Source organism: Anastrepha obliqua, chromosome 5 (genome assembly GCF_027943255.1).
Source record: "Anastrepha obliqua isolate idAnaObli1 chromosome 5, idAnaObli1_1.0, whole genome shotgun sequence".
NCBI lineage: Eukaryota > Metazoa > Arthropoda > Insecta > Diptera > Tephritidae > Anastrepha > Anastrepha obliqua.
The window spans coordinates 42,824,738-42,850,713 of record NC_072896.1 but is presented as its reverse complement, the minus strand read 5'-3'; the positions used below and the strand labels follow the sequence as shown (position 1 = coordinate 42,850,713).

Sequence of the window (25,976 nt, the reverse complement as noted above, 5' to 3'; positions counted from 1 at the left end):
AGTGGTAAGTGCGACGTATAGGATGCCCCGCGCGCTGGTCGTCCTGAAGTCTTTAACGACGCTTTGCTCGAACTCGTGGAAGCTGAGCAAAATTTCACAGTAGATATGATAGCTCAGAGGTTAAATTCATCGCATGGAACAGTTCACAGGCACCTGGTTCAGTTGGGAAAGGTTTCAAAGCTGGAAAAATGGGTTCCCCATAGACTTTCCGTCGCCAACTTTGAGCAGAGAGTGAATGTGTGTTCTCAGCTGCTGCAACGGCTTAAAAATGAAAGTTTTTTGAACCGTATCGTTACTGGTGACGAAAAATGTGTCCTTTACAACAATCCTGCTCGCAAACGTCAATGGTTAGATAAAGATGAAACACCAGAACCGACCCCTAGAGATGGCTTTCACCCCAAGGAGACTATCCTGTCTATTTGGTGGGATATGGCCGATATTGTTTATTATGAACTTCTGGAACCAAACCAGACGATAACTACTGATTATTATTCCCATCAGCTATCAAACCTTAATGAGGCACTTAAAAAAATCGACCGTCTTTAGTGAATAGACGCAAAGTTTTGTTTCACCACGACAACGAAAGGCCTCATACCGCAAGGCATACATAGGCAAGCTGAACGAGCTCGTATGGGAGCTAATGCCGCATCCACCATACTCTCCGAATATTGCACCTTGTGTTTATCACCTTTTCCGTGGACTTCAATCCCTTATGAGTAACAGGAACTACTCCTCAAAAGAAGCTACAAAAAGGGATATTGAAGCGTATTTGCCTAAACGTTGGGAAGACATTGTAAATAATGAAGGGAAATATATTATTGATTAATAAATACTTTAAACATCTTTTTGACGTGATAACGTCTTATAATTCGATTTAACAGGCTGCACGCACGAAAAAATGTGTCGTTACCTGGCTCATATGTAGTTACCTTGCTCATATGTAGTTACCTTGCTCATATTAGTGTTACCTTGCTCATATGTAGTTACCTTGCTCATTGCATTGAATGAACTGCAAGCGAAAGCGCGGAAGGAACGACAAAGCAAACAAAGCAAACGAACGGCAACGTTCGACATCTTGCTCTCCCCTACTTAAGTGAGCGTATATATGTATGTATACTTGAAGAATTTAAAATAAAACCAAGTTTGTTAATAATACCTGTTGTTTTAATGTTATTATTATTATTTTTTTATTATATCTGAAGGAAAAAATGTATGGTAATATTTACCATATCTATACTAATATTATAAAGAGGAAAACTTTGTTTGTTTGGTTGTAATGAATAGGCTCAAAAACTACTGGACCGATTTTAAAAATTCTTTCACCATTCGAAAGCTACATCACGAGTAACATGGATTATATTTTATTTTGGAAATAGGGCTCGAGATATAGGTCAAAACGTGGACCCGGGTAACCTTCGGATGTGTATGTACAATATGGGTATCAAATGAAAGCTGTTGATCAGTGCTTTAATACGGGGTAATTTTCATACCTATTGATGACTAGGGTCTGGAAATATATGCCAAAACGTGGACCCGCCGTGTCTTTGCACCGAATTAAACCAAACTTACACACATTGTTAAGGAGGTATTGAAGATGGTTTCCGTATTGTTTGGGTACATATTGGTAGATATGGTCTCGAGATATAGGTCAAAACGTGGACCCGGGTAACCTTCGGATGTGTATGTACAATATGGGTATCAAATGGAAGCTGTTGGTGAATGCTTTAGTTCAGAGTATTTCCATCCGTTCCGTGACTAGGGTCTCGAAATAGAGACCAAAACGTGGACCCTAGAATGTGTTTATACAATATGGATATCAAATGAAAGCTGTTGATAAGTGCTTTAATACGGGGTAATTTTCATACCTATTGATGACTAGGGTCTCGAAATATATGCCAAAACGTGGACCCGCCGTGTCTTTGAACCGAATTAAACCAAACTTACGCACATTGTTAAGTAGGTATTGAAGATGATTTCCGTATAGTTTGAATACCTATTGGTAGATAGGGTCTCGAGATATAGGTCAAAACGTTGACCCGGGTAACCTTCGGATGTGTATGTACAATATGGGTATCAAATGGAAGCTGTTGGTGAATGCTTTAGTACAGAGTATTTTTCATGCCGCTCCGTGACTGGGGTCTCGAGATATAGGTCAAAACGTGGGCCCGGGTAACCTTTGGTTGTGTATGTACAATATGGGTATCAAATGAAAGCTGTTGATAAGTGCTTTAATACGGGGTAATTTGTGATGTTATGTTATGTTATGTTATGTTATGTTATGTTATGTTATGTTATGTTATGTTATGTTATGTTATGTTATGTTATGTTATGTTATGTTATGTTATGTTATGTTATGTTATGTTATGTTATGTTATGTTATGTTATGTTATGTTATGTTATGTTATGTTATGTTATATTGTGTTGTGTTGTGTTGTGTTGTGTTGTGTTATGTCATGTTATGTTATGTTATGTTATGTTATGTTATGTTATGTTATGTTATGTTATGTTATGTTATGTTATGTTATGTTATGTTATGTTATGTTATGTTATGTTATGTTATGTTATGTTAAAGTATATGTTATGTTAATGTTAACTCATTCTCTATATCCATACAAAATATGTATCAAACAAATAAAATTAAAATTTTCTTTTGAAAAATGCAACCATTCAATCAGTATTTTCTTATGACGTTATCACGTTAAACTATCGTCTTTTTTTATTAATTTTAAAACCACCTTTAAAAAACAATTACTTACGTAGAATAAAAATGTGACTTCGTGAAATAAATATGCATCGTCGGTTCTAGTTAGAATATAAATATTTCCTGTGAGTTATATATGTTATTTTGGTGTCTCCTTCTGCTTGAATTGCGATTATGATAGACTATGGCTAGTAATATCAGGTAATTCATTGTCGTCTCCTGTAACTGTGTAATTGTTTACATTGTCTTTGTGAATAACTTTTCCCTCTTTAGTCAAAATCGTGCCCTCGCGATCTTCCTGCACTACGTACTTTTTGTAACGACTGTCGCTTTTACTTCTGATGTTAGTTCTTAACACCAATATCTGGTCTCCTTGTTTGAAAGTTCGGTGTCTAGTTCCCTGGTTTAGAAGTTGTAATGTTTTCTCCGATGCGTCTTTTAATTTTTTTTACTATGTCTTCCTTGCTGTATGTTATCAGGTTAAAATGTATATCCTTTGGTTTTTTTTTCTGTGACGGTATGGGTTGTGTTGTTCAATTCCTTCATAGTTACAAATAGCTCTTCGGGTGCTGATGTTGAATTTTTGAAGTGAAAACTTCTTTAGAATCGTTGGGAGTGATTTGAGAAAAAGTGAAACGAAAAAAGCGACACTCTTGGCTACGAATATTACATATAAACGTAGCGACGAACTAAATAACTTTTAGGCCAGCGCCGACAGCATGGCGCGATAGCCGAGCGGCTAGCAATGTGAGCTTCCGATCCAAAATTCTTGGTTCGAATCACAAGAAAAAAAAATTTTTTATACAGTTATTTTATTTTATTTTATGATATGTTTATGAGGAGCTTTTTTTCATGGCAGAAATACACTCGGTGTTTTGCCATTGCCTGCTGAGGGGTGAGCGCTATTAGAAAAATAGTTTTCCTTAATTTTGGTGTTTTCACCGAGATTCGAACTGACGTTCTCTCTGTGAATTCTGAATAGTAGTCACGCACCAACCCATTCGGCTACGGCGTTTGTTTAATTTTACTGATGCAAAAATGAGGAAAAATATATGAATAAAGTTTGCTTACTGTTTACACATTTTCCAAAGGTGACGGAGAATCAAAAAAAAAAAGTCGATTTTCAAACAAATACGAGTGCATATGTGTAATTGTGTTAGAGTTTCGGTCACGCCCCAGCAAAACCTGCGTGCATATGTGTTTGTAACATTCAAAAAAATGTAATTGTATTAGAGTTTCGGTCACACAGGTTTTGCTGGGGACGCTCATAATAGCAACCGCGTGTGTATTTTTATATTCGTAAATATTTTCATTTTTAAATATTTACCGCAATTATGCCGAAAAATAATGCAGAAAAGTGTCGTGAATATCGACAGAAAAAAAAAATCAATAAATAGCATCACGGAGTTCATTCACGAAAATTTAATAAAGTATACACCAGAAGTATCGCGGATACTTAGAAAAGACTACAATAAAGTTCCAATGATTTTAAGTGGCGATTGTAACGTAAATTTTGCATTGGACACAGCGGTTCCTTTAATTGACGTTCTCAATACAACATTCAATTTAAAAATGTGTAACAATCGCACTGAATCGACAACACGATCAAAAACAACAATTGACGCGCTATTTCAAAGATATGTTGACAACATCGAAACCAAAGCATTTGTATCATATTTTAGCTATCATAAGCCACTCGTATCATTTGTTGAAATTGAAAACATTGAGGATGAATAATAATAAAATGAAGAAAATAAAATATGAACTTTATAGCAATATTATAATGAACCTATAATTATCCCGCCCCTAATGCTGCTTTCGTCTCATTCTCTCTCAGTTTGTTTTACGGAAGGTTTCACTTCTATCGCGTCTAACCGTTAGACTGGTATTTTTTTATTTTTAATATTCTTGCCAATTCTGATATGGAATTGTGCGTTCGTTCTACCTGGCCGTTTGCCTTTGATCTATATATTGGTGTCCGTATTTTGTTGATATTGTATTTTATTCACATTTGTTTTAACATTGGTGTATTCAAACAACTTTCGTTATCTATCATGAGTCGTTTACAGTTCAGAAAATTGTTGATAAGAATTTCTTCTACTCTTTTGTCCATTTCTGTTTTTGAGTCTGTCTCTACAATTGTGCTAAAGTTGTCTTCCTCGGATGTTAAGTTGTTGTTCCGCATGAATTTTGGTTGTTGGTATTGATTGGTGAACTGGCCACTGTTAGCTCGTGGTATTTTCCAATTCTTATTGTTTCTATTCACGTCGTAGTAGTTGTTTTGATGCTGAGTTGGTTGCCTGAATGTTGTATTTCCAGACGTTGTGTCCATAGGTTCTGGTTTTGGTTATTGTGATGGTGGCTGGTTATAGTTGTATTTCTGCTGAATCATGGTGTTCACGTCGATATGTTCCATAACGTCAATGGTGTCCAAGTTTCTTCGTGTATTAAGTTTATTACATTTCTCCAAAGATTTTCTCATCTGCTCCTTTCTATGAGAATTAGATCACTGTGTTAATTTTTTTAATGGAAGAAACACGAATAATTTTTCTATCACTAAATTTTTATTTCTTTGTTCACTGTATTTTCACTTCTTTTCCTTACAGCCTTTTTTTACATAAGGTTTTATCCTTTATTCCTTTTTCCCCCGGGTCCGGAGTTTTCAGAGGGGCCCGGACTCGAGAGTAATTCGAATTATATGAATTAGACATAATTTGTATGGGCCCGCATCTCAAGTTTCCCCCGGGGCCCGAATACTCTCTCCACGGCCCTGATTATACTTAGAATTTACATAACTATTTTTATTTATCATATTAATTGTGAATGAATTCATTCCTTAACTAGCGCCCGTGCGCCCTTTGTTAATTGTTGAATAACTCGAAAAGTATTTGTCGGATTTACTTCAAATTTTCACACAATATTTTCTAGATATTATACTTTAAGAAAATGCAAAAAAAAAACGGAATGACAATACAGAATAAGGCGAGACAAAAGTCGCTAGAGGAATTATTATGAGACGTTTTATTTGGATAAAAATGCAACAAATTCTTCTATATGTACTTAAAATACATTTACTTTTGAAACAACATTTCTTTCATTGTAGGTAACGGAGACACGAGCCTTCGTTGTGGCGGCAGTCTCATAAACGAACGTTACGTTCTCACGGCAGCACATTGTATTAGCAAGCAGATAATTGGTTCAAGTTGGCATGTGATTGGAGTTCGATTGGGTGAATGGAATCAAGAGACAGAAAGAGATTGTCAAACTGATAGGCAAGGAAATTTGTTGTGTGCAGCCCCGCACATAGATATAGATGTTGTGGAACAAATATCCTCTCCGCTATTCAATGAAAAAACTCGCGCAAATGATATAGCATTACTACGCCTTCGAGAAAACGTTAATTTCAACGATTTTGTTAAGCCGATTTGCTTACCTGTCGATAGAAATTTACAGTTATACAACTTTGAAAATGCGACTATGGACATTGCTGGATGGGGAGCTACTGAAACAAGTGATAGTAGTAAAATAAAACTGAAAGCATTGGTAAAGGGGCAGAATCTGAATATATGTAAATATAAATACCGCACTTATAAAAATATTGAATTGGGAGACACTCAAATGTGCGCTGTTGGCGAGAAAGGTGAGGATACTTGTCGTGGTGATTCCGGTGGACCTCTTATGTTTCCACAAAGATATAATGCATTGGAATCATACTTTCTGGTTGGTGTAGTTTCTTTTGGACCAAAGCCTTGCGGTCAGGAAGGATTTCCTGGTGTTTATACTCGTGTGGGGTATTTTTTAAATTGGATACAAAACACAATTAGAAAATAAAAAAGTTATAAAAGTATATAAACTATATTATTTTTTCTCTTCAGTAGAACTCAGAGGTAAGAATCATAAGCATGAAAAGCAAATTAACAATTTTTAAAAAGTTTAAGCTTAGTTAATTTTAGTTGTTAATTTTTTTTAAGCAAAAATAACAGATTTTTGACGTGACAACGTCTTATAACTCGATGGAGTCGGCTGCATGCACCAAAAAACATGACTCATGCGGCGTTACCTTGCTCTGAGGCGTTCCATTTAAGGCTTGAAGTGCAAGCGAGAGCGCGGAAAGAGCGACAAAGGGGCACAATCGGCCTCCGCGTTCGGCAACGTTCGACATCTGTCTCTCTCCTCCCTGCTATACAATAATAAGAGACTAATTCAATATCACCCAATAAGAAATCAGTGCCCATTTTTTTGATATTTCGATACTAAACAACTTCACACTGATTCATCTAAAATAATAATCTATACATTTAAACGTTTTCGTTAAGTATGAAGTGCAGGGAAAAGTGAATGTGGTGTCAAGGGTTTATAGCAACGATAATTGCAGCGATAAAGGTAATGATTCTTTCGATATTAAATATATATATGTTCAGTGATATATCTATTGTCGAATATTCGTGCTTTCATCATTTAAATAAATAACATCGATCCGCTATTGCAGCGATTGTAAGTTATGCTATAATTGACAAAACTATACAACAATAAGTTAACAGAATTACATATTTCACGATGACTACAAAATCAATGGCTTTACTATTCGATTGAAATAATTATCGAGCGTAGCTATGATTTCAAAAAATTAAAACATAAATGTTAAATCTTCCACATATCATAACAACATGTCTGAAATGACAGGTTGGACAAGCCAGTCGTCAAAGGGAACAATTTTATCCTAATTCCCCCTGCTCAATGTGACTTTTTAAAAGCCAAAATTTTAATGTTACCAAATTTTAAATTTTAAATTTAAGATTTATAAACAATAATTTAATCACAGTTTATTCTTATGATAAATTATTCAAAATTATAACTTTTTTACAACAAATTACAATTAAATTTGCAAAAATAATTAAGTAACTAATTGACAGTCGCAAACTACTGCACCAAGCATACGAACGTATTTTCGCGAAAATCGATATTAAAGCAAAACGCGCAAAGTCTTATAGTCAAAAAAAAAAAAAAAATAAAAAAAAAAAATAAAAAAAAAAAATAGTGAGAATTAATTTAACAACTAGAGCATTAACAAACTTTAAGTATACATATATATATATATATATATAATACTAATAACATTGAACAAGTGAATTTCCAATTTGTGTAATAGGAATTACCTTCTTATCCCTCACTCAAAATGAATAAGCCACCGGACAATAAAGTAAATTTACCTCCCAATTTACCTGCACTCAAATGGGACAAATATATTTAACGTTCTCTGTGACAGCTTAGAATCCACATCTACATCGAAGCAGAAGATAAAAATCCTACCAAAAAATACATCGAAACGACTACAATCACAGATAAAAAAACTTAACAAAAAAAAGTAACCCAACTAACACTACAACTAGCCAAAACGTTAATTATCCTAATATTCCTAAAACTAGAACTATATATACTTATACATACTTATTCCTAACTTACTTACGCCTTATATAAATACTTATTAAATCTTAATTTAGTTAATTCAAAACAAAAACACGAACACTTATCTATTCTACTGATATATGACGCCCTCACTAAAAATCATACAATGGAATATACGAGGATACCAAAATAACTACAACGAACTACAAATATTACTAACACAAATCAGACCACACGTAATTACCCTGCAAGAGACACACATCCAAAACTCGATACCAATGCCAACGCCTATTAATTATAATATTTACACATCCACAAACAGGTGCAACTCATTTGGAGGATCTGCTATTCTTATACATAAATCCATACAGCATAAAATAATAAACCACACTACTAACACTTTTAATATAGTTAGTATACAAATACAGTCCGTACTCAAATTTACAATTAGTTCCATCTACCTTTCACCAAACAAAAACTTCAATACCAAAAACCTTCAAGATATATTTGACAGCTTGCAACCACCAATTTTAATTACCGGTGACTTTAATAGTTGGCATCCAAACTGGGGATCCCCCAAAAGCAACAGCAGAGGTAATAAGCTCTTTAAATTCGTTAGTCAATCAAGACTAATTCTTTTGAACGAAGGCTCACCAACCCACTTTACAACACACCATACATTCACTCATGTGGATTTAACCATAGCCTCACCTTCCATAGCCCTGCAAAGTAATTGGCAAGTAGAATCCTGCCTTTTCGGCACCGACCACTTCCCAATAACCACAACCATCTTTAACAACCAATCAAACACCACAATAAATATCAGACCCAGGTTTAACCTTAATAAAGCTAATTGGGAAAAATTCAGCACCCTAGCGAATATACTATGTCAAGCTAAACCACATAGCAATAATACAAATAAAGAAGCGGCCACGCTACACAAAATCATACTCCAAAGCGCGAATGAAGCAATCCCTCAAACGAATTACAATACGAAAAAATGTACACCTTGGTGGAACAAAGAACTCGAAAGATTGAAGAAAGATAGAAATCGCTTTTGGAATAAAGTAAAAAGACACATAACAACTGAAAACATAATAAACTACAAAAGAGCAAATGCTCTATTTAAAAGAGAACTTAAATTATCCAAAAACAAGGCAATGCATAAGTTTACAAGCTACATTCACCCCCATACACCCACTGGACAGTTATGGCACACTATACGTCGATTATGCGGCTTAAAACCATACCTTCCGATACACAGTATAGCCCTACAAGATCCAATCCAAACTACCACAACCAATAAACTTACGATAGCCAACTCATTTGGAAAATACTGGCCAAATGAAGCCAGCGACACCAACTTTACACGATCATTTTTAGACCACAAATACTCCTCCTTAACACCAATTAACAGCTTAACTCCAAGCAAAACTGAGCTCCAAATAGAAAGCGATATAACTCCAATAGAACTCTCTATAGCTTTTTCAAAACTTAAGGGTCGCACCCCAGGTACTGATAGAATTTCTTACCCCATGATAAAAAACTTATCGGCGGCCATGAAAACCCGTTTACTTTGTCTTTATAACAACATTTTAAACAATCAAATTCCTCAAATGTACAAAAGCAGTCTCGTCCTCCCTATACATAAACCAAACCAAGATAAATCCTCCATCAAATCCTACCGTCCAATATCCTTGAACCCGGTCTGCGCAAAATTATTAGACAAAGTAGTAGCTAATCGGCTATGGTGGTTTGTTTCCTGCAACAAACTACTACATAGATTTAGAAAGGGTAAATCAGTGTCTGATTATCTAGTAGATCTAGACCAGCAGATCACGTCCTCCCTATCCCAAAAAAAGCATTTGTCAATCATCTCACTCGACTTTACTAAAGCATTTGACAAAATCGGAGTACACACCATTCTAGACCAGCTCTTAGAATGGAAAATAAGTCCTAAAATATTAAACTATATCAAACATTTTATGACAAACAGAAAAATTAAAATAAGAATAGATTCTCACTTCTCCGAAACATATCCACTCCAGAATGGGATACCCCAAGGATCCCCAATTTCAGTCATACTATTTCTTATAGCATACCACAAACTCAGCAACATTTTATCATTACATAAAGAAATAGACTTTCTGGTTTACGCTGACGATTTCACTCTCATAAAAAAATGAATAAACATGAAAATACAAACATAGATCTCAACGACATTCACAACGATATTTTGAACTGGTGCAATTACTCAGGAGCAAGCCTCTCAACAGATTTTCTTAACTTGATTGCCTTTCTTAACGGCTCTTATTTCTAACTTATTACATGCTTGTATTTCCACAGTTGGAAAACTTATGTATAGTACATATAATCAGGGTTCGAATTGCTGACTGAACTTCAACTATGGCATTTTCAATGCATAGTCGTTTTTTGCGCAATAACCGTGGCTATCGCTTTAGCTATGAAATAGCAGCATGTTAAATGGAAATGAAATATGCAAACACTCAAATGAAACGAACTGCTTAACTGACGACTATAAACGACGAACAAGTGTAAGCCAACAGCCACAGTTCTTCGTATAACAGTTAACTATTGCTGCTTATAAGAACTATAGTTGTTTGAATGCATAATTGTAATAGCTGCGACAATAGCTTGGATAGCGAATTTAAGTGATCGATACATATCCCATATTTAGTTAATATATCGCACTTGTTACGTTAAAGCGTAACAACTCAAAATTTCCCAATTTTAGTTTTTTGCAAGAAAACAATGTACAGTGGTCATCTCTACCCACTGTAAAAATCGTTCAGTGGTTTGTCTAGTCTTTCGTTAAAAAAACCGTTATGACTCTCTCTTTGTTTTCAGAATGACTTCTTTTGTCTCAACTAAAGAGTTACATTTTTAGTTGTCTCCAAGTGTTTGAACAAATTTGTGTCACATAAAGTGTAACATTTTGAATTGTGCCTGTTTACAACCAAACGGTTTGTTTAAGTTTGTTTAAGTTAGGTGTTATTTTTTCAGTTAAACAGAGACAACTCAAAATAACACCACTAAGTGTATAAAAAATTTTCAGGAAAAGAGTAACAACTCAAAAATTTGTTATTTTAGCGCAACTACTAAACAAATAAGAATGAAACAACCGTTATATTGTTTTTAATGATATTTTCGTGCAATTACATATTTTTTTCCTTGTAATATATTATTAATATTTACGGAAACAGTTTTTCGTCTCTACTGAAAATGTTCAGATTTTGAGTTGTTACGCTTTAACGTAACAAGTGCGATATGTATACAGCTGTTAGTGTGTAGATCATCATGGCTCCGCGATTGAATAAAACCCGAATTTTTGAACATTTTAATGTGAAAGATGATAATATTGCTATATGCAATATTTGCAACAGCAGTTTAAAAACAAATACATAGATTGTTTAATCTAAAAAATCATTTAAGCAATGTACATAAAGTTAATATTAGTGATGATGAAACTTCAAGCAGTTCTGGTAGTGGAATTGCTAAAACTGGATTTCGTAAACAATCAGTTAAAATTGAAATTAGCAAAAAGGAATTAATTAAAAGCTATATTGAACTGGTCACCGAGGAAGGTATTCCATTTAATGTGTTAGATTTTAAAAGTATGAAAAACATTATAGATTCCATCTGTCGTGGTTTGAGTGAAAAGAGCAACAAACCGTTTACCTTAAACAGCCGAAGTTGTAAAAGTGTTTTAAAACAAGTTGCAAATAACACAAGAGAGGAAGTCAAAAAAGAACTAAATAAGCGCTTAATATCATTAAAAATCGATAGTGCATCTCGTCTATCACGTAATATATTTGCTCTTAGTGCACAATATAATATATAAATAATTACAATATTCAATCAAGAATTCTCGGAATGGTAGAACTCAAGGGTGTTGCATCAAGTTCTTCCCGAAATATTGCTGCTGAAATTATGAAAATATTGAGCAAATATGGTGTCGGTCTTAATCAAGTTGTGTCCATCACATCTGATAATGGGATAAACATGATTAAATCATCAAAAAATTGATCGCACTGCACCGTTTTAAAAGAAGATAGAGACGATGTAGATGAAGCCAATGACGTAGATATGTTTAATGACACATTAAAAATGCAAATGGGAGACATTGAGACATTGAGATTTGCCGCTGTGCAGCACATACTGCTCAACTTTGCGCATTAGACAGCACTAAAGATCCTGTGATAAAAAGTTATTTAATGAACTGCCGAAATTTGACCAAGTACATAAAAAAAAATTCCAACGGTTACCGTGAAATTTTTGAACTAAAAAAATTAGCCCTACCTCAACTGGATTGCCCAACTAGATGGGAATCAACCTACAATATGATTAAAAACATATATAATTCTAAAGATGTATTAGTTAACATTGAGTCTGTAAAAAATAAATCGCAGGATGAAAACTTTGAGCTGAACGATGACTTATGGGCTTTTATAAAAAGTTACTATACAGTTTTTGAACCACTTCAAAAAACTATTATTAAATTTCCAGCAGAAGCCTTCCATTATGGTGATTTCTATGCACAATGGCTAAGATGCAAACTTTTAACAGAAAAAATTTTGCAAGCACATGATGATTCGTTGTCTCACACAATTGGAAAAAATCTGCTTCGCAACATTGAAATTAGGACGTCCAAGTTGCTAACAAATGATAGTCTAAACGCTTGTTTATTGTTGGATCCACGTTTCAATCACACCTTAACAGCGGATAAAAGAGCAGACGCAATCACCTATTTTAAAAAACTTTATGACAGGCTAAAAGTAATGGGATGCATTAAATCCGACAAAACAAATTCGTTCAATAACACATCAGTCAGATTGAATGAAGAGCATCGCGAAGATGAAGACGAATATATAAATGCATACCTTTGCCAAAACTTGGAGGCCAGAAATGACGATGACATCGATGTATACAGGAAAATTGAAAATTTGAAATTATCTTTTCAAAGAATCAGCACAAACGTACTCGAATTCTGGAAAGAGAGGCAATTCGCTGATCCGGAACTGTATGCGCTCACTAATATATGCTTTGCGGTACCTCCAACGCAGGTAATTACTTAGAGTCAAAATCAAAAGCTAGTTAAAAATAATTTTTTTAATATCTAAAAAACGAGCAGAGTTCTAATTTCTCACTCGCGGTTCAAACATGTACATATGTATGTGTACTTAAATTTGTATTTCTTTAATTTTTTTATCACCCATGATTGAGACGAGCCAAAATATTTTGCCTTGCTCATGTACATACCTACATATGAACACAAAAATATTTTGGTAGTGGCTGTTCTCATACATGATAAGGCCGTAAAAATATGTGCAAAACAAGCGATGACAGGCAAATATCAAACAACAAACATCCATACACACACACATAAATACATATGTATTAGCAATCTTTAGGTCATACACAAACAGGAATGTACACATTTCTATATACATACATATGTATGCATATTGTCAGTGTCCCAGTTCTACATCTTTCCCCTTTTGGTCTTTTGGTCAACTCATACGTGATTAATTTGGTTACCATTGAAAGGGCATTTTCATCCCTAAAGTTGATACTAACGGATAACCGCAACCGACTGGGCCAGGACATCCTAATTGTTAAGCTAAACCCGATGTATTTAGATAAAGCAGTTAACGCTTTTTTAACATATCGCTAATTTCCGCCCACGCCCCAACGGAAGAGAAGGACGATGCGACCAAAGATTCTTTCTATGAGCGCCTGGAACGTTCCTATGAGCGCTGCCCCCGCCACGACATAAAAATCGTGCTTGGCGACTTCAACGCCATGGTGGGAAAGGAGGGAATTTTTGGTCCCACAGTCGGAAAATTCAGCCTGCACTACGAAACATCCGGTAACGGACAGAGGCTGATCGACTTCGCCGGGGCCCGAAACATGGTAGTCTGCAGCACCAGATTCCAGCATAAGAAGATTCACCAAGTCACCTGGCTGTCTCCTGATCGAAAAACACGAAACCAGATCGATCATGTTGTGACAGATAGAAGACACGCTTCTAGTGTATTAGATGTACGTACGATCCGAGGACCCAACATCGACTCGAATCACTACCTTGTTGCAGCCAAACTGCGCACACGCCTCTGTGCAGCAAAAAACGTGCATCTACCTACGCCAAGAATGTTCGACATCGAAAAGCTGCAATCACAACAGACAGCCAGAAGATTCGCCACCCGACTCTCACTCCTGCTCTCAGAGAGTACTGCCCAACAAACCGGCATCCACGAACAATGGAGCAACATTTCTCGTTCTCTACGTACCGCCGCCGAAGAAGAAATTGGATTCCGGCGAGCCCGAAAAAACAATTGGTACGACGAGGAATGTCATGCTGCCGCAGAAAGAAAGGATGCCGCCTATAGAGCCACGCTGCGATCGGGCGCAACGCGAGCCATGTGGGATCGCTACAGAGAGCTGAAAAAGGAAGAGAGACGTATTATCCGAAAGAAGAAACGAGAGACCGAAATACGTGAGTGCGAAAAGCTTGAGATGCTGGCCAACAGGAACAACGCCCGAAAATTCTACCAGAAAGTTCGGCGGCTTACAGAAGGTTTTAAGACCGGGGTGTTTTCTCGTAAGAACAAAGACGGCGAACTGGTGACTGACGTACAGAGCAACCTTAAATTATGGAGGGAACACTTCTCGAACCTATTAAACAGTGACAGCTGCGCATGTCACCGAGAAAGTGAAGATCCCGATACCCCAATCGTTGACGACGGAATTGTCGTTCCGCTACCCGATCATGACGAGGTGAGAATAGCGATAACGCGGCTAAAGAACACGACGGACTGCCGGGTGAGTTATTCAAACATGGCGGCGAGGAGCTGGTAAGGTGCATGCATCAGCTTCTATGCAAAATATGGTTGGATGAAAGCATGCCTGCCGATTGGAATTTAAGTGCGCTCTGCCCAATCCATAAGAAGGGCGATCCTGCAATTTGTGCCAATTACCGCGGGATTAGTCTTCTAAATATCGCCTATAAGGTTCTAGCGAGCGTATTGTGTGAAAGGCTGAAGCCCACCGTCAACCAACTGATTGGACCTTATCAGTGTGGCTTCAGACCTGGAAAGTCTACCACCGACCAAATATTCTCAATACGCCAAATCTTGGAAAAGACCCAGGATCAGGAGGAAGATGAAGAATATAACGAAGATATTGAACTTGATGTGATTACTTCTGACGGAGAATATATTAAAATAGAAGAAAAGTAAGTTCAAACAAGTTTTTCTTTCTTCTTAGAACACATATATGCAGTTTAAAAATGTACCTAAGCCATTTTGGAAGGGAATTATCCACCCAGACAAATTTAATATAAAAACAAAGAAATAATTTAATTAATTTTAAATAAATACTTATTGTTTAAGAATGCACAAATTCGCGAAATAAATGAAATATATGGAAACACAAATTTACTATATTATAAACTGTCAAATTATTTTAAAGATCATGTTCAGGGCGGAGGTGTAGGCGTAATCGAATGAAAAAATAAACAAAAACCTAAATTCTACTTTAATCTACGTGATTGACCTCAAAAATTTTAGTCATTATCTTTAAATTTGTGATTCATGCCAAAAAAAATTAAAAAAACCCCATAGTGCTTTGTTCAAGTAAACAAACGTTAAGAAATAATGAAATTAAAGGAGTGCCATGAGTTTTGTGAAATTTGTATTTCTACCAAATGCGGTTTCGGGGCTGAGGTTGCATTCGCCGAGAACTGCATTATAAAACGTATGTATTTGTAGGAAATGTCTACAGTTTCCTTCGATACTCGGCTTGAAGAAGTCGGTTTTAAAATACAGTGCAGAGTTACAGAGTTACAGAGTTTTCTGTAACAGTAACATATTTTTGGAAATAGTTTTAATTTGGACCTAACAAAACATGGGATTTGTTAAAAATATATTAGCACTTATTACTTGTGGTTTGAGTGTTTTGGGTTCGGTTGCAGTAGGTAAGATGTGTGGTGTAAAATCTTCGGAAGCAAATTCATACTTGGAACTCTGATGTTTTATTTATAGCCTTATCAATAAAAATGTTTATATGCTGGTGTAATTTATATGTTTTAATTTGTGTGTGCGTATGTTAATATTTCATTTTTCCCTCTTCTGTTTCTTTGAATTTGAATTTTCATATAAATAAACTTGTAAACAATTGCACCTTGCCGAGGTTGACCTATAGTTGAATTCGCGGAAGTATAGACAAAAGTTTCTTCGAATATATTTGCTAAAAAAATATATCTATCAAGGCTCGGTCAACCTCGGTGTACTTCATACTTTTATGGCCGTAGACAAAACAGTTGGATTTTTACTTGTTATTTGAGCTTTAAAATTTTATAAACATGTATTTTAGTGTCTCGACCCTTAAGTGTGAGAACGATCTTCGTAGTGCTTTTCTTGTTATTGGATTGATGTGTCTCTAATAAACCCGCATCTGGTCCCAATGTATTCCAAGTGTAGTGTATTTCTATTACTGAGCATTAGCAAAAGAGTAATTATTTTGTAATGAACAGATGGAGCAAAACCAATGTGACTTTAGTCCTGGTAAATCTATCATCAACCAGATTTTCGTAATATGCTAAACTTTAGAGAAGGCCTTAGAAAAACAATGAACACAAATTACCAATTACCGATTTTAAAGTCAGCTAAAATCGCGGCCACTGTAGCCGAATGCGTGACTACCATTCGGTAGTACCACAGGTTCGAAACCCCGAATATGATACATAATTTGGGGAAAAATATCAAGACGTACACCGTAAAAAAAGCGCGCGGAAGCATTTTGCCGAGAGTAAACGCGAAAAAAGAAAATCAGTAATGGCTTTCAAACGTAATAGTGTGATTGCATTATATTTGGTTGGAAAATCACAACCAGCGATTGTTCGTGAACTCGAGCACCTTAAAGTAAATAAAGTTTTTGTTTATCGCTTCATTACTCGTTACAATGATACTGGTAGCTCCGCGAAACATCACGGAGATGGTCATCAAAAAACTGCAACGTCCCGTGAAATGATTCAAAAAGTGAAGAAGCGAATTGAGCGAAATCCCCGACGAAGTACCAATAAAATGGCGAAAGAACTGAAAATATATAATATAAAATATATATATATAAAATAGTAGTGGCCGCCACATAGTGAAAAATGATCTCACAGTCAAGCCTTACAAGATCCAAAAGGCGCCACATGATCTCACACCAAACCAGCAACAAGTCAGACTTGAGAGAACGAAGGAGTTGCTTCGCTTGGCCGAAAGCGGTCAATTTCCCAACATTAAGTTTACCGACGAGAAAATTTTTCGTAAACTCCCAAAGAGATAGAGTTTATTTGACCGACCGTTCTCACGATAATATCAGTCATCGATTGGCCACCAGGAGGCAGCACCCGCTGTAACCGCAGATGGGCGCTCTCCAATCGTTTTCATCGAACCTGGTGTCAAGGTAAATGCGAAATATTATCGAGAAAGTATTGTGGAGAATGCTTTGAAGTCGTGGACAGACAAACATTTCGGTGGCAGACCATGGACGTTTCAACAGGATTCGGCAAAGCTCGAGTGAACTAAGAATGGCTAAAAATTTGTATTTATATGCGAAAACATATTTTACTTTGGATTGAAATAAAAAAATTTTCAAAACTAAATGTTTGGCCCTTTTAATTGATTACACTTCTACTCAAAAGACGAATTACGCTAAAATCATGAGTAAAGTCCAAAGAATATCCTTTTTATGCATATCTGACGCTTTAAGGATTACCCAAACAATTCGCTGGAAGTGTTAATCCACCTGCCTGCACTAAATCTTGTAGGGAAACACGTGGCCGTGTCCTTAGCGCTTAGACTTAAGGGGGGACCCTCATTTATCGGGTCAAAAAAATCGATTTTTTGGAAATAATTTTAATCTATTCTACAACTATTTAAGAATATACTTTCAAAATTTCAAGTCGATATCTGTATTTTTGAAGGAGTGACAAAATTTTTAACAGGACGCGACGGGTGGCCTGATCGCCTGTATCCAAAACTTTAAACGCGTTTTTCTCGAGACATCATTTTTCGATTTTGTGTACACAATTGAGAACGCTGTATTGAACCAATCAGGCTTTACAATAGCTCATTTTAAAGATAATTAAATTGTTTTCAATGTGACTTTAAGTGTTTTATTAAAAAAAAAGATTTTCATATTTTTTTGTAATTTTAAAGTCAATTTTTATGCATGAAAAATCACTTTTAACATAAAACTGGGTAAAAAATATCAATTTCGACATTTTTTTTTTTATCAAAATGTCACATCGAAGGTATTATCCTAAAGTTTTAAAAAAAATTTGGTTTTTTTATTTCAGAAAAAAATTCAGAGCGCTAGAATGTACACAGATAGAATGAGGTGCCATGGACGAGGTGTATATTTCCATACTTAAAATGTTTTTTTTCTTCTCCGAAAATTTTTGTAGACAGTCAAGACATTTATTAAAGTACTTTATGAATTACAAAACGTTTGAAGTTATTTTACCTGAGAAAAAAAGTCCCAAAAATGATGAATTTTTCGACCGTCTAAATGAGGGTCCCCCCTTAAAAGTATGGCGCTATGGAAAGACCAGCAGTTTGGCCACGCCTCAATTCTCATCATCTCAATTCTCTCATCTGAATGGTCAGAAACAAGAAATGGACTCCTCTATTCATAGACTCACCTTCGACAAACTCTTCAATAACGACATACCGTCAAGATAAGAGCGGCAAATATCAAGAGGAAAAGTGGAAAAGAGGAACGCGAAGCAATTAGGACTTGAACTAACTGTTCGACCACCAGACCACTGCAGATACGTCTATCAGGCAGAAGTTCTAGCTATAAATGGAGTGGCTACGTACATATCTAAAAACGCTAAAGCCCTAAATTGGTATCGTATTCAAGGTCAGCCTTATTTGGGTTCCGGCGAATAGAGAAATTAGGGGAAATTGGAACCCCGATGAGCTAGACAGGAAAGGTACTACTCTTCAACTGCTTAGTGATAGAAGAACTGTTGGGAAACAGCGCTTACAAAAGTCACATACAGTTCAAAAACAATTTAATTTAGCGTGAAAACTTTACTTAATCCTATATATTGTTGCTGTTTAGTATTTAGTTGATCCGCCGTTAGCATCAATAATTTCTTGACTTTGTCAGTTCTGCAGACGTTATACTGTTCCTAACTTCTATCATGCGCTCTTTGAGTACAACACTACAAGAAACCTGATTGTTTCCAACTTTCCATCGGTGCCAAATATATAATATAAAACTTTTATTCATTAGTAAACACAAATATCCATCCTCTTTTTTTATGTGCTTGCAAATTCCAAGAAAAGTTTGCAGTTTTTTTCAGAAATGATAGGCTTTTTGCGTGGTGTACTGTTGTGGAAATCGTTATTGTTCAAAGTTCCTCGAATTGCTCTTAGGTGGCCACGCTTATCTGATGTATTTTCTCAAGAGAGAGAAAAATATCCAAAAAAGTACATGAACGCAAAACCAGTAACAATTTGCAAGTTTGACGAACAGCTGATTAAATTGTTGGCAGGAAAATTCATTTTGAAACAATTTTCATTTGATCTACCTCGTATTAAATTAAAAGAATAAACACAATAATTTCTTCCACTTCATCATCGCTGTCAGATGAAGAAAATTAATAAAAAAGATGTTTAAAGTTTTTATTAATCAATAATATATTTTTCTTCATTATTTACAATGTCTTCCCAACGTTTAGGCAAATTTTTAATTCCCTGCTCAAAAAATTATTTGTCTTTGGAGCCAAAATACGCTTCGATATCCCTTTTTATAGCTTCTTTTGAGGAGTAGTTCTTGTTACTCATATGGGATTGAAGTCCACGGAAAAGGTGATAAACACAAGGTGCAATATTCGGAGAGTATGGTGGATGCGGCATTAGCTCCCATACGAGCTCGTTCAGCTTGCCTAATGTTAGCCTTGCGGTATGAGGTCTTTCGTTGTCGTCGAAACAAAACTTTGCGTCAATTCACCAAAGCCCGTTGGATTTTTTTAAGTGCCTCATTAAGGTTAATAGGTGATGGGAATAATAGTCAGCAGTTGTCGTCTAGTTTGGTTCCAGAAGTTCATAATAAACAATACCGGCCATATCCCACCAAATAGACAGGAGAATCTTCTTGGGGTGAATGCCATCTCTAGGGGTCGGGGTCGGTTCTGGTGTCTCATCTTTATCTAACCATTAGCGTTTGCGAACAGGATTATTGTAAAGGACCCATTTTTCATCAGCAGTAACGATACGGTTCAAAAAACTTTCATTTTTAAGCCGTTGCAGCAGCTGAGAACACACATTCACTCTCTGCTCAAAGTTGGCGACGGAAAGTCTATGGAGAACCCATTTTCCCAGCTTTGAGACCTTTCCCAACTGAACCAGGTGCCTGTGAACTGTTCCATGCGATGAATTTAACCTCTGAGCTATCATATCGACTGTCAAATTTTGCTCAGCTTCCACGAGTTCGAGCAAGGCGTCGGAGTTAAAGACTTCAGGACGTAATCACCGAAATTTCCCTCGAAATTGTTCGTAAATTTATTAAAACTGAACCGAAATCATCATGGAAATTCATGGAATCGTAGTTCAATATCTCTAAAACATCAATTTATCGCGTTTTAACAGATCATTTGGACTTACGAAAGGTCTGTGCACGTTTCATTCCGCAAAAGTTAACTGATCACCAAAAATTGTTAAGAATTCATCACTCAAAAGACTTCATTAATGAGGCGAGAAAAGACGCGAACTTCCTTTACAACATTTGAACTGGTGATGGAACATGGTGTTTCCAACACGAATCTGAAATTAATCGTCAAAGTGCCGAATGGAAGGCTCCAGATGAGCCACCTCCCAAAAAATCGTGTTTGGAGAAGTCAAAAATCAAGTCGATGCTCATTTGTGTTTACGATTCCAAGGGAGTTGTCCACAAGGAGTTCGTGCCAACGGGCCAAACCGTCAATGGAATTTTCTATTTTGGCATTCGTCGAATTCGCCATGAATACCGCGGAGGAGGAAGCTGGCGCTTATTGCATGATAATGCACCATCGCATCGATCCACTCTTGTGACTGATTTTCTGGCTAGAAATCGCATTTTAACCATCAATCACTCACCGTATTCGCCTGATATGGCTCCCTATGACTTCTATCTATTCGGAAAATTGAAAATGGCCATGAAAGGAAAACGTTTTGCGTCCGTAGAGGCCATCCAAAAGGCGTGTACCGCAAAACAGTGTATCGAGGCCAGAGGGGACTATTTTGAATAAACAAACTCGAAGTTATCAAAACAAATCTCCTGTCGTTTCTGTTGTATCTCAGACTTGTTTATTTTGGACTTCACCTTGTAGTTATATCTGTATATTTAAATGTTTATAAGCTCAGTGTGAACATATACACACATACATGTATATAAGCATTCAAATTGCAAAAAGTTTCTGACTGAAATCGCGGCCAACGGTGTGGATACATCGAAGAAACAAATGAATCAAGAGATCGTTTTTTTTATTATTATTTTACATATTATTATTATTTTTTTAATGTGATAGCGGTGGTTCTCGTACCCCTTTAACAATTCCCGCGCTTTAAAAAGAATTTCATTTTTATTGTAGTTGCCAGAAGTTATAATTTTTTAGCAGGAAATGATCATATACTTTTTAGTGTTACTATCTCCCTAAGAGTGAACTTTTTTTTGACAAGTTTACTATATTTAGTCAGAGGAATATGGGGTTGTATCTTTTATTTCAATTTATAACTTTACATCTCTATATTTATATCACGGCAGAGTCTGTCTACTACTTCAAAAATACTTAACCACATACATATGTACTTAATTGGTTTATTTTATATTTAAACAGAAACAAATTATGGAGCCTGTCAGACACCAAACAGAACACCTGGTGATTGCGTGGTAATACAATCTTGCACTGTTCTATATACCTTGGCTTTAAAACCTAATTTGAAGAATGATGAATTAATATTTTTACAAAGCAGTAAATGCGGGACGATTGGCAAAAATCCACTGGTATGTCCATTCAAAGACAATTATAAAATAAAAAAATAGTACTAGTTTTAGAGTAATGTTCTATTTTATTATTATTTGAATAGGTGTGCTGCCCTAAGCCTACTAATATACCTCAAAATCCACCTAGTGTCAAAACATCAGGTAACTACATATATTTACATATATTCGCATATGCATTGACTTCTACTTTAAAGGGTGATTTCAAATTGAAATAAAACAACAAAAATTCATATTGATTGGGCAATCTTTATTATTTTTGTGTAGAACCATTCATGGCATTTAGTTTTTAAAGATAATCACTTTCAAATGAATAACTTTAGAATCTTGGCTTCCAATGCCTCAATCAGAGCTGGATTATTCACAAATCATTTAGACTTTACATAAATTCCACAAATAAAAGTCCAAAGGTGGCAATTTAAGCCCAAATAGGGCAATTTTGCTTATTGACCTAGCCATTAAGCCCAAAATGGGCCTCTTCGCTGAGTTGGCCTGAGGGCGCGATGAACACTTTTCACAGAGCGCCGATTTTCGTAATATAATTTTAGTCTTACAGCCAAGCCCAAAAGACCACGGTGGTCTCAGGGTATTATGGCAAAAAAATAATAATATTACTTTTTTATTATTTTCTGATTGGCTGATGTTTTGTAAAATTAATTGTGTTCAATTCAAAGAAAATTATACGAGAGCTTCTCACGAATAAGTTCTAAGTATTTATTAAGTATTTTATTCACTATCTGAAACTTAATTTCACAAAATTTCGTTTGCTAAGACTGTTTATTCTAATATATACATTCTGTCAAAAAAGTTCTGTCAATAAAACGCCAAATAATTGTTTAATCATCAAAAGACGCTCCATTCGAAGCAATACACATATGCCAACTATTAGTCCAGTCACCAAAACACCTCTTAAACGCGTTTGAAGATATCTTCTTCAGCTCCTTCAGCGAATTCTCTTTAATGGTCTCTATCGACTCAAAGCGGCGTCCACGGAGTGGCAATTTAAGTTTTGGTAAAAGGAAAAAGTCACAGGGGGCTAAATCCGTCTGTTCGATGAAATTTGTCGAGTTTTGGTAAAAAAAAAAATGTTTACAATATGAATCTTGTGAGACAGTGCATTATCATGGTGCAAGATCCATGGGTTTTCTTTCCACAAATTGGGCCGCTTCCTACGCACATTCTCTCTCAAACGTCGTATAATTTCCCAATAACATTACTTGTGGAACTATTCAACGAATTCCCAGTCAGTACCTGTTATGATGCGCTGGATAAACCTGTGGTCCAAATTCAATTGCTCAAGCATGTCTTCAGCCACCTTCTTTCGATGAATTTTTTTAAAGGAATTCAACTCTCTTGGAACGTGTCGAGCAGCCACGCGTCTTGGCGTCTCATACCCAATTGATGATGTAAAATGTTACGAATTGATTCGTGAGACACGCTAAGGTCACGAGCTACCTCCCTGGAACTTAAATGATGGTTTTCCAGCACCATTTCTTTGACGCGTGTTTTCAAATAGACAATTCCTGATATTTTTTTGACAGAATGTAAATAATTAACCGATATGAGTAAAAATTTATGAAGTTGGCCAACATTTTTTGAAATGCGTAGATGATTTTGAATTATTTTATATGGAAAACTGTGTCTTACATATCTACTTCGTACTTTTCAATAAGTGTAGATTAACAGTAAGTCCAGTGCTCTTACGGAGCATGCTGTTTTTATACAAAATAGCAAACCCGGCCCCCTTCGCTGGGCACACTAAAATAGAATAGATATGGTTTAGAACAGAAAATATATGGTTTTCATATTATTTATTTCTTTATTCTTTATTCAAGCGCTTTGGCATAAACAATATTTTTTGTTTTTCTATTTGTTTTTGAGTAAATATAAAATATAAATTGAAAATCAGGAAAAAAGAAGATTGTTTTTAAATTTCAAATCAACGCATATGAATAACTAAGAAACAATCGTCTTTTTTCCTGATCATCCATGAATTTTTCGTTTCAATTTATATGTTTTATTAAGCATTGGAGCTTTTTTAACCATTATCCATTTATATTTTTCAAAAAAAAAAAAAAAAAAATTTTTTTTTCCACGAACACATAATTTCACTCGGATTTCACATTAAATTCTCAAATTTCGTAAGAAATTATTCACTGTTCCAAAATCCACTCCAAAAAAATTCACAAACAATTTTTACATGTTGCACTTACGTTTTTTCCTTATGGCATCCAAATCAGAAAGAAATATTGACACATTGTAACTCACACTGTCAATTTGACAGTTCAGTTCCGCCCCAAGCGTTAAAAAAGTAAGCGACATTATGGCTGGTTCAAAAGAACGCTGTACCCGTTGCCAGTGCTCCGAATTACAACCAAACTTTGCGAAACCCATTTTCAATACTTACTTAACAATGTGCGTAAGTTTGGTTTAATTCGGTGCAAAGACACGGCGGGTCCACGTTTTGGCATATATTTCGAGACCCTAGTCATCAATAGGTATGAAAATTACCCGGTATTAAAGCACTTATCAACAGCTTTCATTTGATACCCATATTGTACATACACAACCAAAGGTTACCCGGGTCCACGTTTTGACCTATATCTCGAGACCCCAGTCACGGAGCGGATGGAAATACTCTGAACTAAAGCATTCACCAACAGCTTCCATTTGATACCCATATTGTACATACACAACCGAAGGTTACCCGGGTCCACGTTTTGACCTATATCTCGAGACCCTATCTACCAATAGGTATCCAAACTATACGGAAACCATCTTCAATACCTCCTTAACAATGTGTGTAAGTTTGGTTTAATTCGGTTCAAAGACACGGCGGGTCCACGTTTTGGCATATATTTCCAGACCCTAGTCATCAATAGGTATGACTTCTATCTATTCGGAAAATTGAAAATGGCCATGAAAGGAAAACGTTTTGCGTCCGTAGAGGCCATCCAAAAGGCGTGTACCGCAAAACAGTGTATCGAGGCCAGAGGGGACTATTTTGAATAAACAAACTCGAAGTTATCAAAACAAATCTCCTGTCGTTTAAGTTGTATCTCAGACTTGTTTATTTTGGACTTCACCTTGTAGTTATATCTGTATATTTAAATGTTTATAAGCTCAGTGTGAACATATACACACATACATGTATATAAGCATTCAAATTGCAAAAAGTTTCTGACTGAAATCGCGGCCAACCGTGTGGATACATCGAGTGAAACAAATGAATCAAGAGATCGTTTTTTTTATTATTATTTTACATATTATTATTATTATTTGAATGTGATAGCGGTGGTTCTCGTACCCCTTTACCAATTCCCGCGCTTTAAAAAGAATTTCATTTTTATTGTAGTTGCCAGAAGTTATAATTTTTTAGCAGGAAATGATCATATACTTTTTAGTGTTACTATCTCCCTAAGAGTGAACTTTTTTTTGACAAGTTTACTATATTTAGTCAGAGGAATATGGGGTTGTATCTTTTATTTCAATTTATAACTTTACATCTCTATATTTATATCACGGCAGAGTCTGTCTACTACTTCAAAAATACTTAACCACATACATATGTACTTAATTGGTTTATTTTATATTTAAACAGAAACAACTTATGGAGCCTGTCAGACACCAAACAGAACACCTGGTGATTGCGTGGTAATACAATCTTGCACTGTTCTATATACCTTGACTTTAAAACCTAATTTGAAGAATGATGAATTAATATTTTTACAAAGCAGTAAATGCGGGACGATTGGCAAAAATCCACTGGTATGTCCATTCAAAGACAATTATAAAATAAAAAAAATAG

At 35.6% G+C, this 25,976-nt stretch overlaps 1 protein-coding gene across 1 annotated transcript in view; it reads left to right on the top strand.

Moving 5' to 3' along the window:
* LOC129248118 (serine protease easter-like) overlaps positions 1–25,976 on the top strand; it is a 62,183-nt gene that overhangs the window by 20,944 nt on the left and 15,263 nt on the right. The window contains exons 6-8 of the mRNA XM_054887556.1: positions 22,005–22,171; positions 22,255–22,312; positions 25,770–25,936. Of these exons, the coding sequence (XP_054743531.1) occupies positions 22,005–22,171; positions 22,255–22,312; positions 25,770–25,936 (392 nt within the window). The remainder of the gene's footprint in view (positions 1–22,004; positions 22,172–22,254; positions 22,313–25,769; positions 25,937–25,976) is intronic.